Raw genomic sequence first — 19748 nt, 5'->3', positions numbered from 1 at the left:
AACCAGAGTTTTCCTGATCCCTCGTCACATGGTTTGTCATTAAGGTGCCGAGCACAGGCCCTTGTCTGGACTGCCATCAGAAATGTAAATAGTCGCGTCTGTGGGGCATTGCAGTGAGTCACGGGGATCTGCTCGTACTCGGAAGCACCACCAACACGAGGGAGAAAACAAACATTAGGAAGGCGGAGGAAACTGGCTGCGATGCGCACGCGACGACTTTTGCTTATGGATAAGTTTCTGGGACACTTCGTTTGTTGGGATCGATGTTGTTTTTAAAATGGGAACGCGAGCTTGGAAAAGGGAAAATAAATGAGCGCTGGATTTAACCGTGAAATTGTAGCCATTCCATCTGGCAAACGACTGCCACACCTTCGTCCGTGTAACAGGTAAAGGTTTTCTCTTCATCATTATTAAGACACAAGTTAGCATTGATGTGTAGTAGCTATATAAACTCTTCAAAAACGCGTTGTGCATGGGGCTAAAAGTTGTTTTCTCACCTGTTGTGCAACGCTTAACTCGTAAGTTACCCTTTCATCCCCACGTACAGAAACGTATACTGTTGTATATTTTAGTAGAGTAACCTAGTAACATAAAATACTATAGTATTTACCAACCATAACATAGTAAATATTCGAGGTGTAATAAAGTATTTACTTCAGTAAATATTACACTCTAGGATAACAATTTAACTATAGTTTATAATAAATACTTTATTTGTATTTATTAAATACTTAAGTATACTACAACAGTAATTTATTCCTAAAGTCAGAATACAAATATGAATGCATTCCTACATCTTTCTTATTGTTGTGATTATTGTCCTGTTTGCTTAGGGAAATCATTGCAACAGTGAGTCACATCTTGTGTTTGGTTATTATTTGTAATCGCGTTTGAAGCTGAAAACTAAAAGAGTTTTGGATGGTCGGGTGTGTTTAGGGTGTTGTTTTTCTTCCTTTGAACAGTTCAGTTAATACACATTTAATATGTATACTATGATATAGACATACTGCATTAATATTGCATCTTTTTCACTGGTTTGCTGATGTTAACCCACACGAAAAAAATACTGTTAATTTGTGAAATTTTAATACGCCCATCTTGGCCAGGACTCCCTGGAAGAAGAAATTGCTCCTACCCTCAATGGGACCTTCCTGGAAAACTAAAGGTTAAATTCAATTGAGTAAACTTCCTTAGAACCTTACCATAGTTATTATCAAAGTATACTACTGTATTTACTAGTTTATCGATTCACAGAATAATGTAGTATATTTTAACACAGTGAACAATATTCTACAGTATACAACAATTTACATCAGTTTACTATAGTAAATATTAAAGTATACTATAGTTTTTTCACGTGGTAAAGGATAGTTCATCCAAAAAAAAGATGATTTGCGTTATTCCAAACTCAAATTCACATTTCATTTGTTCCTTTTGTTCGTCAAACAATGAAGGAGATTACCTGATAAGGGATACAAAAACAACAATGATCGCATAACTTGGATGAAATATTACTTAAGAAGAGTAAAAACTATTATAGCCAACAATTGAAAACTGTAGACTTACAAATAAGATATTTTTATTATAAAATAAAGAGATTTTCTTGTAAGACAGAAAGCATAGGCCAATGACAGTTCTGCATATAAGCTATAAAGCATAGTAATCATTTAGATCACTTAAACTTTTAACACTTGAATTTTGATGTACTTTTTACATGTTAAAAAGTCATCTACCCTTATAGTCAATCTTTGTGTAGTGTAATGTTTACTAAAGCTTTTGGGCGGTAGGGGTCTGAGCAGGTTTATGCAGTTTGCATAGGTGTTTACAGTCACTGTTTACTTTAGAGCAAGGTCTGCCTGCGCTAAAAAAGGTGTGGCAACCGGGCTTCGATCTCTGGCTGGCCGTGGCATTTTACCTTGACATTTAAGCTACAGGTGTGTACATAGGCTAGCCTATATTGTACATCTGCATGACGTATAGAACAAAGCAGTACCTTTATCCAGGGTTCATTATTGACTGATTTAATCTCTATTTGCCATTCCCTACTTTGTGATTGTGATTTTTGATAGAAGACGTGCAGTACATCCAACACTGATAACATCACACACCCCCACGTGTTGTTATGAAGATATTAAAAGTACACAAATCACCCAGGGCCTGTGTGAAATGCTTCTTCCATTTCTTAAGATCCCATGACTGTGGATCTCTGTGATAATGGCGTAGATTGCGATTGCAGTCCTTGCGATAAATAACAATGAATAAAGTGAATAAGGTTTTGGTGGCTTTAGAGAAAATACTCAAATAGTGTGAGATTTGTATCTGAATGCTTTGATCTTGGTGTTCTTGGATGACCTTGGAGAAAACGCCGTTACCTAATTTTCAGAAATTTAATGGAAAATGCCAATGTTTTATCGTGAGACAGCAGTATTTGTTGCACAAAATCAGATTTACACATTTAGTTTTGAGTATTTAGGTGTCTCTGTATATGTTAGATTTGTATGAATGAACACTACCAGCTTGAATAGTATGGGATGCCATTTGACTTGTATCTGTATGTAAAGCATGTGGCAGTAAAATGTATTGCGTAAGCAGCATTACCTGAAAGTAATATTTAAATACAATGACCCCTTAAAGAACCCTTTGACATAAAACCATTTTGGCTACTAATAAAACACATTTGCTGAATTATCGATAGCAATAAATGAGTCTGTAAAGTGATGCTACGACACACAGGAACTTTGTTTTGTATGTTTAGTCTGGTATTAATTGATGATATGGGCGATCTCTAGAGGACTGGTTCTGTGCATGTTAGTCTTTTGGTACGGAGGCCATGGCAACAGTGTCCAGGGCAACGCAACCATATTTGGTCATCTTGCAAGGCACATCAGTGTTTTTAATGGATGTTTAGCATTTTTTAATACTTCAAATACGGCGCAAATAGATTGAATACTACGCAAATTTGAACTGACAGAAATATTCTTGCGTAGTTTAAAGGACGTCAACAAGATTAATAAAAGTAGTTTATTAATGATTAGTGGAAGTGCACTTGAAAAAGTTGTTGTTTAAATGTTTCCAGCGTTTGTGAAGTATTTGTAATGTTTCTTGCATTGTTAATGACCCTTGTCAAATGTACATGGTGTATAATTTCATGCCATCTGGCTTTTTCCATATGCCATAAATAAAAATGAAGGGAAGCATAATACACACACACACATAGAGAGCGAAAGAGAAAGAGAGAGACAGACCAGTTTTTCCATTTGTGCCTGAAACACACCTTTATGAATATGATCCCACTGTGTAGTAAACCTCCACCTGTAAAACACACACATCACCCTATACTCGGTTACAAACATGCTACTGGCAGATAACCTAATCCTTTAACATTATCTCTCTGTCTCTCAAACACACACACACATTAGCTAATGCACTTTGTGAAACATTTGCTCAGTGGTTAAGGAACAAAATAGTATTAAAAAGTTAAACATTACCCTCGAATAGGCTTTTGAAGTCTTACAATTAAATCCTATGTTCCTGAATTTGTGTTAGGATTTAAGTTGGCTGTAGGCTCTTTTATTTTTTGTTTGGATGGGCCATAGTGGGTTGTGTAATGTTTCAACTGATAACACAAACCAGTGTTAAACAGGCCAAACTGAAGTGCAGTCACAACATTCAACGCTTTTCTATGAAGTTGAACCTTAAAATGAATTCACACCTGAATTATTTGTTGTGTGAATGGTAACATACTGTAGATGTAATATTGTTTGGGTTATGGTTATTAAAAGGATATTTTTTCTGGATATTAAAATGATAGAAGAAAGTTAATACTTATATAAAATAATTATGTAAAACAAAAAATGTGATGTCTACATTCTGATTGGATTATTAATACTCAAAATACATATTTTTATTTATGCTTGTAAAATGCTTTCTTTAATATTACACTTTCATAAAAGTAAAATCTCGATAATTTACTCAACCCCATGTCATCCACGTTGTTTATGTCTTTATTTATTTGGTTGAGAAGAAATTAAGTTTTTTTGAGGAAAACATTCCAAGTTTTTTGTTCATATTAATAGACTTTATTTGACCCCAGTTTAGAGTTTCAATGCAGTTTAAAATCGCCCTACTGAAAAATTCAGCTAAGACCAGCATAAGCTGGTAGATGGTTTTAGCTGTTTTAAGGTGGCAGTAGCTGGTTTAAGCTGGTTTCCCAGCCTGGCAAAGCTGATCAAGCTGCTGGGTCGGCTGGTCTTCCAGCCTGACCAGCTAAGTCCAGCGAGGCCAGCTCAAAAAGTGACCAAAACACAGCTTGACCAGCTTAAAACGTGACCAAAACACAGCTAGACCAGTTTGCTACACCAGCAATACCAGCTAAAACCAAGTTGGGAGACCAGCTAAAACCAGCTTACCAGCTTATGCTGGTCTTAGCTGGATTTTTCAGTAGGGTGAATTTTCGACGCAGCTTCAAATGGCTCTAAACAATCCGAAACAAGGCATAAGGGTATTATCTAGCGAAATGATAGACATTTTTGATGAGAAAAATACAAAATAAGCACTTTTAAACCACAACTTCTTGTCTTGCACCAGCCAGGTGACGCGCCAGCGCAACCTTGCGTATTTGTCAAAGGTCACGTGCCACATATCGTTGCTGTTCGATGAAAACCACGTATGTCCAGTTTGCTGATTTTGAGATTTTCTGACGGATTGAATGTCCAGGTTCATTTCCGTATATAGTATGCTTCAAATATAAAATTGCCAATGAAAAGTTGTGAATTCATGTCATCTGATTTTCACGTATATCCATTTGGTGTCAAAGCTGTCAATCACGGCGCGTATCTCCTGCCCTGTGAAAGCATCTCGCCGGTCTCGTGAAGTTTCATCGAAGCTCAGCACTGGATAGCCGAATTAACATAGCCTAGATAATGACTTTCCTTCATCGAGGTAAACGTTTCCCCCCTGACGCCAGACGTACGTCTAGGAGTGACAAAATTACAGTAGGACTGTGCAAACAAAGTATCTGTCTAGCATTACCATGTCAGTGTATTGATTCATTGTCCCTTCATAGTTTGCAAGAGACATTTAATAAATTTGTAATTAATATTAAATAAACTAAGCGTATTTAACTTAGACGTAGGCTATTTAATAAACTGAGCGTATTCATTTGTCCATATGAAACGCGACTTGGCCATTCTAATTAATGATCGGAAGAACACGTATTGACCACCATTACTGTAAAATATGCATGCATGTCCATTTAAATTCAATTTTGGTCAAATGTGGATTATATCATTACACTGGCAAGAATATGGTTACATGTAAAGATGCCGTACCAAGTATGACAACGCTACATTCAACTGCTTTTGAAATACAATGTTTTTTTTTCACTTCCTGAACAGTAACCGTTTTGGACATACGTGAGTTTCATCGTGCAGCGACGATATGTGAAACGAACATTTGCAGACCATTTTAAACAATAAACTGACACAAAGACATTCATTAATATTGCTGCACATACATCAACGTCTGAACGGTCCTCTTGCTCCACACTTGTAAACACTGAGGCGGTAGTTTTGCATACGTCATGCGTGACCTTTCGACGTGCTTACGCAATGCGTGAGGTCACGCTGGCGCCTCACGTGAAGTTGTGCTTTAAAAGTGCATATTTTTTAGGTGTATATTTTTGTCAAGTATTGGTCTGTGTTTATGTTTTGTAACATTTTATACGTTTGTTTTAGTTCATTTCAAATTGTCCTACAGTGTGACTAATTCATTTTTAACAATACAATAAAGATTCTCTCAATTGTAAAACTTTGCAAAATAATTATTAAGAATTAACAAAACATGATTAAAAATAGGTAATGCTGCGGTAGTATTCAGTAGCATGACGAGTCAAATTCCAAAATTGTTTCATGTCATACCCAGTTATTTACAGTAATAAATGTATTTTTATATTGTTATTGATGGCATTTTAAAAATGCAATAATGTCATTGAGATCATACGTTACAGTGACTTATTATTAAAAATTTATTCCATCTGACTACTTTAATACATCTCTTGAAATATATTATCAAACCGTTTTAAATTATATTTATTTGTAGTAAAACACTAGTATTTCACTAGTATTTTTCTTGTGTGTCTCAGAGGTCTACACCAGCAATCAGCTGCTCATTGATAGCTCAAATTATCTCCTGACCCTGCTTTATCTGCCTGTTTGCTTTACTTTGTTCTCGGCAAATTGAAAGGAAATGAAACATTAGTCGCCTGTGCATTCGTTTATCTCGGCTGTTGAAGGCCACTGCATGAGTATAGGTTTGTGCTGGCACACACCACGATTGAGTCAGTGAAGGGGTTTTTAAATTTCAATATGCTTAGAGAGCAAGCATCATCTAAAAAATATTTTGTTTGTAATATCGTACATCTGCCTTTAAGACTAAATACGTCAGCTCGCATGTTAATGCTATACCATCTGTGAGTGTGTGTGTGTGTGTGTGTGTGTGTGTATATGTCTGTGTCTTGAGTTGGTTGAGGGCTATGGAATGGAGATGCTCCTCATTCTAATGCTGGAGATTAAGCATGTGTCACTCTCAGCGCAGACCAGACCAGTTTAGCTGGAGGGCAGACATTTTACAGAGATGAGAAATTCCCAATTTATTCCAATGGAGAAATGTCTGCCAATGTCATCAAGCTCAGATTTCATTCTACCTTTAGCCTGCAATCCCCAACCTCTGCATTACCCATCACCTTTCTCCAGATGATTTCAGTTCTCTGGTGAGTCCTGGATGTGCTATTTACCATTTTAATATCATATCCAATCCTCTTCCAATCTATTAACCTTTAGTTCAGCTTTATGTCTCTTGTGGTATATCGAATATCTTGAGGGGAATTAAACGTGTATATGATGGTGTATTACAGAAGTATTTCACTATATTTCGACTCGGTTTGGTTAGTTAAAAAATGTAACGCCTTTGAAAATTTGAGAATGTGATCTCAAAGGAACATTTCGTATGAATTGGTATGATGTGAATCGTACAAAAAATGTACGAATATCCCAGAATAGCCTGCATGAAGCCCTACCCCTAACCCCAAGGTCACATGGGTTATAGCGGGTTGTAGCAGATAGCAGATTGTACAAAAAGTACACGTGAGATTTTATAGATTCATATAAATTAGCCACCTTTCACTGTAAAAAATTGGATTAAAGGTGCAGTGTGTAACTTTTAGAAGGATCTAAAGACAGAAATGCAATATAATATACACCACTATTTATCAGTGGTGTATAAAGACCTTACACAATGAACTGTATTGGTTTTATTACCTGTATTGGTTTTATTATTATTTATGACTTTTTCATCTACATGCACTGTGGGTCCCCTTACATGGAAGTGGCCATTTTGTGCTGCCATGTTTCTACAATAGTCCTAAACAGACAAACTGCTCTACAGATCACGTTTTGTCACTATTGTATGTTGTCTTAGACAGCAACATGTTTGTCCTGTGGTGGCTACAGTAGCTTCTCTATGCATTTTGGTTAACGGTGGACTAAGCTGTTGGTTGCAATTCACAATCTCACTGATAGATGCCTCTAAAATCTACACACTGAACCTTTAAATTAAAAAATACTTTAATTGGTAACAACTAAAAAATTTAATTTTTTTCAACTTAAATGTTCTTACGCTTAAGTCAATCACATAAACGTCGCACACCTGTGTGCGATAGGTGCGTAGTCTTACGCTTAAGTCAAAAATTTAAGTTGACAAAACGTATTTTTTACTTTTTACAGTGCAGCTTAGAGCTTGTATATCTGTTATGGGGGTCGCATACCGGCCCTGCAGCTTAGCGTCGCGCCGAGGTATCGTAAACCGCAAGTGCACATTAAATAGTGCGAGCCTCGTCATATAGCATCTACTTCAAAATGCAAAATATACGTTAGCAGCCAATGTTAATCGTTAATGATTTTGGACAAATATTATGTTATTTAATGTTAAACTATGTGAGTGAAGCTGTGTGGCGCGACATGGATTTGAGCAACGTCCTGAGTCGTAGCTGGGTGGCGCGGACAGGCGCCACCTGTTGGCGCCGGTGTGCGCATACTCATAGAAACCAATGTTGTTTTTTAGAACGGCACTGTGCAGCGCTGAGCTGCGCGTCCTGTGTGCGACCCTCTTTAGGCAGATATTTTCAATAAGGTTTTAGTTATGTAGTAAAATAAATTCATGATTTGCACAATTATATTTTTGCCTTTAAAGGAAAACACCAAAATTTTTCAATATTTTACCAATGTTCAATGTTCTTACCTCAACTTAGACGAATTAATACATACCTATCTTTTTTCAATGCATGCACATAAAGGCAGGGTGCATGATCTCTGAAAGCCAATGTTGACATTTGAAATCACCTAAACAATCACGGCCCTACCCCAGTAGAATCTGGACCTTCTTTTGATAGACCCGCCCCACACATACGCATCCCAGGCAACGATGATGGTTAGTAGACACGCCTCTTACTGCTGCACACAAGTGTGTTTTGGTAGTCGGCCCAACTCCCTTTTTCAAACTGTTTTTCAAAAATCACGCACCCCACCTTTAATCTTTCTACAGCGCATCATGAATGTGTTAGCATTTAGCCTAGCCTCATTCATTGCTTAGGATCCAAACAGGGATGAATTTAGAAGCCACCAAACACTTTAATGTTTTCCCCATTTAAAGACTGTTACATGAGTAGTTACACGAGTAAATATGGTGGCACAAAATAAAGCATGGCTATTTTTTAAACGGATAAAAATTGAAAACTGGCGGAAAATTCATCCCTGTTTGGATCCTAAGGAATGAATGGTGCTAGGCTAAATGCTAACACATTCACAATGCGCTGTACAAATATTAAGTGCACGCATTGAAAAAAGATAGGTATATATTAATTCGTCTTAAGTTGAGGTAAGAACATAGTAAAAATTTTGAAAAAGTTTTCCTTTTGCAATATCCTAAGATCAAAATTTTTTTGAGATCATGAGAAACATTTCAGTGATACTAAACTTGTGTTTGTTTGTGTGAAAATGTTAAAGATCCTTCAATGATGAGGTTTAAAAGACAACAACAAGATTCTTGTGTACTGTAGTGAAGGTGAAGATTCTTTATAGGGGTTAAAAAATTAGCAAATGAGAGTTGAGCATGATTAACATTAAAAAAAGAATGTAATCTTGTTTTCATCGTGTTGCATTTCATCTTTAGGTATTGTCAGTATATTAATAGAGATTTGCCGGTAAGTGAGTGGGTGTGTGCTATGTTGACTGCTGTAAAATGAAATAATCATCTGACAAAGAGGTTGCCAGGTGTTCATGTCATAGCCCTATTGCCAAACAGGTGTCTGCTGTGTGCCACATCTGGCTGCTAAATAGCTAGCAAAGATCAAACCAGGTTTTCTGGGTCCTTGGTAATAATAGGGTGTTGAATTGTGTTAAATATATGTCTTAAAATTAGTCCATTAAAAAATTAACAGGCTCCACTGGTTCACTCGTCTTAAAGGAATAGTTCCCTGGAAAATTTTACAAGAATGATACTTTGTGAGAGAAAACAATTCATATTTATAGGGTTTTTTTTTTTTAGTTGAATCAAATGACTAGTCATGAGGCAATGAGATTCGACGATATCAAAGTACTGCCATATTTGAAATTACTGTACTATTTTGTATGTTTACAATAATACACAGCATATCAATTGCTAAATAAGTTTAATATATTAATTGTTGTTTTTTCTCACAAACATATCATTTCATTTCACTTCAGAAGATATTTATTAACCCACCAGGGTCATTTGAAGGATGGATGGATGTGCTTTTTGGAGGTTCAAAACACTGAATACCATTCAATAGCATTATTTATTATAACTAATATAATATGTAAAAAACACATATTAATATATTGATGTGCTCAGCTGAACAAAGAAAGTCTCACATCTTGGATGGCATGAGTAAATTATAGGATCATTTTCATTTTCCAGTGCGCTATTCCTTTAAGTGCCGCATGAGCGTTTGTCCTGTTTTGAATTTTTCCACTGGTAACAGGGAAGCCTTAAGCATTTGCCTTTGTGTACCATTAACCAGTAAAGATTTAACTATATGCATTTTGCTTTATACTTGATTATATCTGATATTTTTAAAGCTATATACGAGTGCAAAAGTATACAGTATATATTTGCACTGCTAAGTAACACAAGAAAAGTATTTTGGTTAATTGCTTAAATTATTTATGTTTTAGTAATATTTGGTTAAATTGGAATTCAATGCTTGTATTTTTAGTAGCCTATAACTGGTGAAAGTTTTATCTACTGAATATGATTATTATAATGTGATAATGAAAGCCAGACCAACATTGCTCTCAAAGCTTTGAATGTTAATTTGTCTAACAACACGTGAGACGGTGTCTGTTTTTCCATCCTCTATTCTCTCTCAGGAGAAAGAGAGAGTCAGGGATCGTCTTTGTCCTATTAAAAGGATCTTTTTCCCAGACAGAACTATCAATTATTTACAAGGCAACTCGCTCATAAAAAGCACAAGAAATGCCAAAGCCTGAAATGGGGCTGAAGGCTTTGGAAAGGTCAACCCATCTGTGTTGCTCTTCACCAAATAAGGATATATTAATAATAGACTTTATTTGACCGGGGCACTTTTCCGAATGATCTAGAATGTCACTAACACGTGTGGATGCACATCACTAAAGACAGCAGATAAAGCAACACACTAGACAATTTCTAGTACATCTACTCTGTCAATGTCACGTCAATATGTGACAAAATCATTTATTTTCACCTTGGTGTGGGATGTCTGCATTTGATGCCTTTTTGGGAGTTTATCTTTGGGTAGTTTAGATTGCTTTGGCTTTCCTTTGTGTCTGTGACCGTGATCCCGTCGATTTGTTTCAATAGCTGAGGTGAAGAATTAGCGCACTTTCTGAATAGGCCTTTGTTGAAATCATGTTTCACTCTGCTAAGCGCTCCTGAGATCTGCAGTGCTGATCTGGCACAACTGTAGATTCTTCAAATAGCTTTTTAAGAAATGTTACTTGTGTATTTCAAAAAGGTGTTGGACGTTGAGGTAGCAGAGAGCTGTTGATATATAATATTATATTGATATGCAGGTCACTATATGATAGTGTTTTAGTTAGTGTACATTACGTATACGTTCATTTATCCAGCAGATCCTTTTATCCAAAGTGACTTGCAAATGAGGCAACATGTAACATTTTAACTTAGGAGCCAACAATAAGCATAGTGTGTAAGTATTTAAAATTGTATTAGCACAGTCTATCATACACTTGTTCTTATTCATTCACACTGGACTGTGACTGGGACTTTTTATAAAAAAAAAATGTTTTGTGCAATTGTATTCTTAGTGCTTTTACAGTTTGGATTTTGTGAGAAAGAATTATGCCTACTAACCTACCTAGCAAGCAATTTTGCGTTTAAAAGACGTCTTATAGCCATCCAAAGTTCCAAACACAGCACAGACATGGCTAAAACAAGGCAAAGGCTGTCTGTGAATTTTTTAAGATGTCTAATCATAAACTGTTTAAAAAAAATGATCAAAATATGTATCCCAGCTGTCACTGGGTCAGTACCCTTTAAAGGTCCTAATAGATGATGTATTTTTGAACACTGCAAAACATGACTTTCTATTTTTGTATTCTATATGACTTAGTATTTTTGTCTTGTTTTTAGTACAAAAATCTACAATTTTTTAAATCAAGATGCATTTCCTTGATGAGCAAAATGACCTAAGAAAATAGTTTTTAGACAAAAAATATACTATTTATGTGAATTTGTGCTTAAAACAAGCAAAACAATTGCTAATGTGGTAAGAAAGTTTTTCTTAAATTAGGTGTTCAAGTTTAAGATTTTTTTTATTACCCCATTGGCAGATTATTATTATCATTTATTCATTTATTTATTTTTTTGCTTGTTTTAAGCACAAAATCACTTTAATTGTATTATTTGGTGTAAAAACTAGACTTATTTTCTTAGGTCATTTTGCTTATCCAGGAAATGCATCGTAATTTAATAATTTTTAGATATTTGTACTGAAAACAAAACAAAAACACTTAGTAAGAAAGTCATTTTTGGCAGTGAAGTCAGCTGGACAGGGTTACTTCGCAATAAAGCCATTCATTTTTCCCATAGACTTTTGGATTATTGTAAAAATAAGCTTTGTGTTTAACAAAAGTTTCTAACTCTTACACGTATTAGTCTTCATAGATGAATTCAACTTTTATGAAATTTAAAGGCAAAATTCTGACATCAATATTTTCAATAACACATTATCAATATTTATATACATATATGTATACATTTGGTACCAATATGTACATTTGTGATACTAATATGTATCTTTGAGGTACTAATAAGCTCTCTTTGGTACCAATATGTAGCTCTGAGGTACAACTATTAACTCTTTAGGTGCAAAGCTGTACTTTTTGACTGCCTAGGTCAGTGGTTTTCAAACTGGGGGCCGCGAGATGGTGCCAGGGGGGCCCCAGTTTTATGAGATTTTATGAAATACATTAATTTATTATGAATTCTGTGTAATAAAATCTAAAAAAATAAGGCTACTAACCAAAAGCACTACTTTTTTGTATAATTTAATGTTTTTATTAAAATGTTGAGATTTAGAACAGTTTTTTGTCACAAATTTTCTTTGGGGGGCCGCGAAGTAATGCACCATACACAAGGGGGGCCACACGCTGAAAAAGTTTGTGAACCACTGGCCTATAGACCCCTTCAAAGTTTGTAAACATTGAATGACTATCGGGTGCGCGCGCAGCATGGAGTTAAACTGTTCATACCATCCAGGCTTTATAATGTAATCTAACAGGGCTGAAAAATTATGACTTACCTCAAATGAAGTGAACACAACAAACACAAGCCTCTTTGATATTTGCATTGTCCCAGTCTGCACGTTAATTGCTTGCAGCTGCAGATGTTGTATTTTTTTGTTTTTGAGATTCTGCATGAATCGCGAAAACCTAACGAAAGACCTGGTGCGATTTTCACAACCCACGACGTAAGTAGGCATTTTTGACGATACCGAATAATACGCAACTCTGTCTGCTGTAATGGCTTTTCTGACCCTGACATGCGCAGTGGAAACTGCCTGTGACGTGAACCGTGAAGGGGTCTATAGGTGAGAGCTGGAGTAAATATGTTGACCATTTTTATGACAGTGTAGCCAAAAATAAATAGATAAATGGTGATGAATGATGGTGTATCATTCATCTCGCAAGTTATTTTGGCAACAACGACATGTAACCAAATTCAAGTTTATTTTGGCTAGAAGTGGGTTACTCATAGCCTATATTGGGTCAATGTATAACCTAGACGGTGAAATGACAGCTATTGCCTGCTGGGCTAATGCCACAGTGTGTTTGGTCTCCTCAGACTTCATCTGTATGTAATCTGTGTTTCCTAAAAATATGAATAAGTAAAGTTAAATACACTTAAATATGATACTTAAAAAAAACTAAAATGTTGATTCTTGGCAAAAGACGAATGTTGACTCATTTCCATGAGGTACTGTTTTCCCCTATGGAAAATCGTTATCTGATCATAGTTTGGCCAAAGCGGTCAACACTTAATTTTGACTAAATGTACAGATCCTGTCTTTTACAAATAGAGGTGGGATACCAGTTAACAGATCCTGTTCAGAATTGTTGATTTAGGAAAATATTATTTAAGAAATCTGCAGTCATACGACACACACTAACAGAAACCTCTCTCTCTCTGTTTCTCTCTCTCTCTCTCTCTCTCTCTCTCTCTCTCTCTTTCTCTCTCTCTCTCTCTCTCTCCAGGTGCTCTACACAACTGTCCAGATGGGTTGCAGTTGCTGTAGGATGATACAAAGGTAAGAGAGTTTATTTATTCTGAGGTATCGTGATCTGACAGTAGATTTCTCACGTAAGCATGAAAGTTTAACAGTTCAGTCAGACAGAGCGGTCATGTTGTGTCATCAAAGGATGACCTGAGATCAGTTTGCTGTTTAAACATTATTTCAGTATGCCTGCACTGCTGTGACCTTTGTCAGTGGATGTAGGGTTTACTGAATCTTCAAAAATGCATGTTAGTGCTTCTCAGGATTTCTTGGTTAACATACACACGCTCATTCATACTCTCTCAATGACCTTTAATAGCTCAGAATGTCACATTTCTCAGATTAGCTTGAGCTGCAAAAGTTGTCCTGTGCAAAAACTACAAACATTATTGCCTTATACCTGTGTGTGTGTGTGTGTGTGTGTGTGTGTGTGTGTGTGTGTGTGTGTGTGTGTGTGTGTGTGTGTGTGTGTGTGTGTGTGTGTGTGTGTGTGTGTATGGCTTTTGTTTAATTATTTTGATTTTATATGCCTTGCAAGTTTAAACATATGCCGTACTCTAAAGCTTGACATGATTTTGCCAATTGAAAGATGCCCTCAGGGCAACATATTGTGTTGACCCAAGGATAACATTTTTGTAAATAAAACCTAAACCCACCCCAAACCATAACTGAAGCCTAAAATCAGAGGGAAAACAGTGGTCTAACGGCAGCTAATCCTGGTTGTAAGCTAAAACTTAACAAACTGTACATTTATTTCTGAAATGTAATTGGTTGATTAAAATGTTGTATCAGGGTTAACACTTGGACCACTTCGCAAAATCAGGAGAGCCGTATTGTAAAGATGTAGCACTACATCGTAAAACCTATATAATCATTACCACATTTACCAGACAAAAAATGTTTGCATTACTAGACAGTGTGTTTTGTTTTATAGAGGTAATGCCAAAGTCCCCTTACTAGTGATGTTGTGTAACTAGGTGCCATGTTTGCAAGGCCTCTGTGCAGTTAATTTAGACATGCAAGACTAAAATCCTATCTACTTCAATGTGGAAAGACAGGTATTTCTTTAATCACAATTTCACTGGTTCGCATTAACATGTAATCATCAATAGGGAATGAGCTAAAGCATATTTGGCGTGCTGTCCGAAGAGAGGGAGTTTTAGCCCAAACCCAGAGTACTCCCCTCTCTTTAACTGTGATAAATGAATCTAGATGAGAGTGAGGTGATGGGGTGGAGGAGGGATGCTGCAAAAAAAAAATCAGTCACGGGACAGAAGTGAGGGACTGCTATTTATAGGCACCTCTTCGCACTGATTGGTTGGATCACATGACCATTCTCCTCCCGAACTTAGTTAAATAAACTTCATTAAACATTATATTTCTGACCAATAGTTAAACCTGACTTTAACTGTACCATAACTTTTGTTGCGCAAAAACATATTTTTCGATGTTCTTTTAGCTACTGTGCATGTGCCTTGCCCTTACACAACTCTTTACAAAACCCCTTCCCTAGAGAATCATCAGTCTGCCCAAGAGGCATATGACCGACCTTCAACGTTAAAATATGGTTGAAATAATGTCAGTTCTTGTTTCAACATTGAAACAACGTTGATACAACAGCTAATGCTAAACGGTTGCTAAGGTTAATAAAATGCTTAAAGGTGCAGTGTGTAAATTTTAGCGACATGTAGTGGTGAAGTTGTGAATTGCAACCAACGGCTCAGTCCACCGCTCACCCATCGCTTTTGAAACGCACAGAGAAGCTACGATAGCCACCAAAAAAATTTCGTCATCATCGGAGACAACTTAGTAAAAAAAGTTTGTCCGTTAAGGGCTTCTGTAGAAACATGGCGGCACAAAATAGCGACTTCCACGTAAGGGGACCCTCGTTGTACGTAGATCAAAACGTCTCATTCTAAGGCAATAAAAACTTAACGGTTCATTGTAAAAAGGTCTTTATACACCCCTGAAAATATAGCTTTGTATATTATTTTGCATTTCTGTCAAGAGATCCTTTAAAAATTACACATTGCACCTTTAAAACGTTGAAATTTCAGTTGTTTGTTCAACATTGATATAACGTTTAAAAAACGTGGCTCATGCTATATGCGATATCAGTGTTCATTCAATTTGCAAAATCAATGCATATTTTCACTTGAATTTGCAGTTGACGCAAAGACCTTAAATCACCCATGTTAAAAGTGAGACATTAAAACAACGTCGCAATATCAAACGTTGAATTTGCAAAATCAAAAGGTCATTTAACGTTGATTCAACATCGAAATGCAGGCTGGGTTGATTAAATAAAGGGATAGTTCGGCCAAAAATTATATTAAAACTATGATTTACTCACCCCAAGCTGTCCGAGATGCATGTTCATCGGTTTTCAGACGATCACATTTTCAGTTATTTTAGAAAATGTCTTCGATCTTTCAGTTAATTTCAGTAATCAAATGTAAAGTTACAGTGTCCACTCCTTCGAGTCCAAAAAGTGTTCATCCATCCTTCACAAAATAAATCCAAATGGCTCCACAATGATAAACAAATGCCAAATGTGGTAGAAATATCCATATATTTAAAACTTTATAAATGAAAATAACTAGCTTCCGCTAGCGCTGCCATCTTAGTCGCATCCGCATTTAAGATGAGAGGGTACGCAGTTTGCGGAGGGTCCTCCGCATTTGCCATACGTCACTAAGAAAAGTGCGTACATTATGCTGATACACTTTTTCTGAATACAGAGGAGTCTAAGATGGCGGCGCTAGTTATTTTCGTTTATAAAGTATTAAATGTAGATATTTCTACAACAAAACCACAGGGATTACCCTCAGAAGGCCTTTGTTTATCATCGTGGAGCCGTTTGGATTTCTTTTGTGACGGATGAATGCACATTTTTTGGAATTGAAGGACGTGGACCCGTAACTTTACATTTGATTAACTGAAAGATCTAAAACATTTTCTAAAATAAATTAAAATGTGTTTGTCTGAAAAATGATGAACATATGCATCTCGGACAGCTTGGGGGTGAGTAAATTATGGGTTTAATATCATTTTTGGCAAACTATCCCTTTAATGATTAGTTCCTTTAATTGAAAGGTGGGACTTCCCCTGCAAGAGTGGCCATATTGAGCGTTGCATTGTCCCTCAATCATAGTAATAGCAGTGCTCAATCTTGTTATTTCCTAAATTTTCGAATGTATGTAGATCATTATATTAAAAATAAAATTCAAAACATCATATGAAATGCCCAGTGAAGGTAAATATGGTCGACACTGGCTGAATGGCCTCCATCTCTAGGTGGGTAAAAGGTGTGAAAGGAACTCAGCAGGAAAAGTTTGACACAACTACAACAGCCTGACATTGAAACACTCACACACAAACATATTTTTGTATTTTATATTTCTGTTTTATTTAAGTATGTTTACTGAATTATAATGTAATATGTAATGAAACTCAATTTGAAGATTAAAGGTTAAATGACTTAATACAATGCGAGCAGTCATAGAGCTTTAGTTTTTACAAATGTGAAGTGGCATGCTTGCGTCAGTAAAGGTGTTTGCCTGTGCGATGCAAATTTCAGGTTCATTCAAATCAACCGGCCGCATCAATTTCCAGAAACTCCATTAAAGGTGAATTTTGTATGTAGTGATAACGACCAGAGAGTGTATTCATAGAGTCCCAGCAAGAAATTTAGCATTAAAAGACATATAATAGACGTGCAACCACAACCCAGACGTCTAGACAAAAAATTAGGCTGTCATTGAAAAGTTTATAGACGTCTAAATAAATAAATAAATGAAAACAAACATCTTGTAATCATTGTTGACTTTGCTTACATGATGGAATATCATACACATATCATGACACTACTCATAGCTGGACTATATCGGGGATATAGTTAACCTAGATGGTGAAATGACGGCTATTGCTTGTTGAGATGTTTCTGTAGCTTTACTGAGGATGGTGCTGTCAACGGCTAGGTCATGGGTTTGATTCCAAGCAGTACTGCTAGCAAAGAAATTACACAATTTGTTTTTTTTTAACTCTGCTTAATGATGTTTAGATTTTGTTTAATTTAGTTTCTGCGTTTCTCTCCTCAACCCTCTTGTGTTGCAGTTATATCTATGACCCTTCAGTCCCCGTGGATGTTCCTGGTCTTAAGCGCGACCCCACCAACAGCTCTTTGTATCAGTCGCACAAATTCCCAGAAGAGTCGGATCACATCAGCAAAAAGCAGGGCTTCCACAACTTGGGTTACAGCACCCACCCTAGCACTACCAAACTCGACATAGACAACAACCACATAAACCGGCTCCATGCTCAGGATGAGAGGGTCAGGACGAGCCAACCTGAGAGTGACTCGAACCGATACATCCTCAGGCCCGAGGACGAGGGGATGCCCATCAAGGTGCCCCCCGTCTTATGCGACGAGCCGATGTTGGGAACGGGACCGTTCCAGCGGGAAGAGAGTTTCAGAGACTCCGGGCTTGGGAGTGGGGGAATTTTAGAGGGATCCGATGGATATCCTTTCGGACAAGAAGAGGACTATGAGGAGATGAAATGCAACGTGGCCAGTACGACAGACACGGCCGATGAGGAGAGCATTCTGTCTGTGGATATGAACACCAGCACCATAAGTCTCTCCTCAGCGGACACCAAGCTTGTTATAGAGGACAGAGATGAGAAAGAGCTGGAAATAGAGAACGAGAACGATGGGGTGAGCCTCACAGACTCGATGGTTGCCGAAGCCCTGGCCGCTCTGGATGCGGCGACTGAAGGAGAGGATTATGAGTGACGGGCAGGTGAGAGAGGGTGCGGTACTGTTCAGTGTAGATATGGTACATTTCCATACTTACTCCCTCGCACCCTGCGCATTTGAATATAGCCAAAATAATAGCTCTCATAAAATGAAACTTTCCTACAGTCTGTTCTGTAGGGGCCATTTTAACTTTAAAATGAAGGACTTGACAACAGAAGCTGACTGTTGTTTACACAGATCTCGGTCTGCAGACTTGCTTGGAAATTAAGGTCATGTGTGAATGTTTTGTCCTGCGATTTAGTGGACAAACTTGAGATGCAACCACTGCCGCATCATTTTCCATAGTACTGTTTTATACACATTTAAATTCAGTATGTAATAAGCTCTATTTTCAGATATTTCTCAGCACCACTGTGTGAAAGTAGTTTATTTCTTTAATGGCAGTGGTTCAATAAATATACTTTAATTTTCAGACATTTTCTGTACAAACAGAGAGTGAAAACCAAATAACAAGCCAATGTCCCGGTGTTGGGTTTCTTATGTACTTCCTGTTGTACTTTTAGACATTTTATAATGAACAAACTTCTATAGACTGAAATCAAGTTCATAATTTAAATAATTAATGGCAATGTCAATATGCAGGTTTTTTGCTTGTTACACTGTGAATACATCATCCATATAATCATCATAGAATTTTAAGACGACATTTGGTATATTTGTGGTCACGAACATGTCCGAGTCATATTTCACCCCAAAATGAAGAATATTTTGCAAAAAGAAGCACAGATTAGTCCTATTTTTGAAATGATTGATTTAATTAAAATAACAATGTAAATAAGTCACAACAAATACTAAAGAATTTAAATGTTTTTATTTAATTATTTTGATAGATTTTTTTTGCATTGTAGAATAAAAGGATGTGATTACTTTTTATGAAAATGTCAATGCATAAAATTCCTAATGCTAAATAAATGTGCTATATATATAAATATTTATAAATGCATATTTTGAAAATGAAACGTGACTCGGGTTTCACCTTCGTATATTATTTTCCTGTTAGGGTTTTCTGGTTTCATTCAGACTAGATAAGTTATTTATCCACTATGCATACAGATGTTAATGATGCTCATAACCAGT

The 19748-nt window shown here is 36.5% G+C and overlaps 1 protein-coding gene across 1 annotated transcript; it reads left to right on the top strand.

The window, feature by feature from the left end:
- Positions 1–19748, top strand: LOC129448836 (uncharacterized). The gene is made up of 3 exons (XM_055211484.2): positions 1–386; positions 13833–13885; positions 17969–19748. The coding sequence occupies exons 2-3, from the start codon at positions 13854–13856 to the stop codon at positions 18645–18647; spliced, it is 711 nt and encodes a 236-aa protein (XP_055067459.2). The 5' UTR covers positions 1–386; positions 13833–13853; the 3' UTR covers positions 18648–19748.

Source organism: Misgurnus anguillicaudatus, chromosome 21 (genome assembly GCF_027580225.2).
Source record: "Misgurnus anguillicaudatus chromosome 21, ASM2758022v2, whole genome shotgun sequence".
Lineage (NCBI taxonomy): Eukaryota > Metazoa > Chordata > Actinopteri > Cypriniformes > Cobitidae > Misgurnus > Misgurnus anguillicaudatus.
This window is presented reverse-complemented; position numbering and strand designations above follow the sequence as displayed.

Bases quoted from the DNA above. Each gene is read 5' to 3' on its own strand.
- LOC129448836 (XM_055211484.2), top strand. From the start codon at position 13,854: ATGGGTTGCAGTTGCTGTAGGATGATACAAAG. The intron at 13,886-17,968 runs GTAAGAGAGTTT...CTTGTGTTGCAG, and splicing joins TGCTGTAGGATGATACAAAG to TTATATCTATGACCCTTCAG.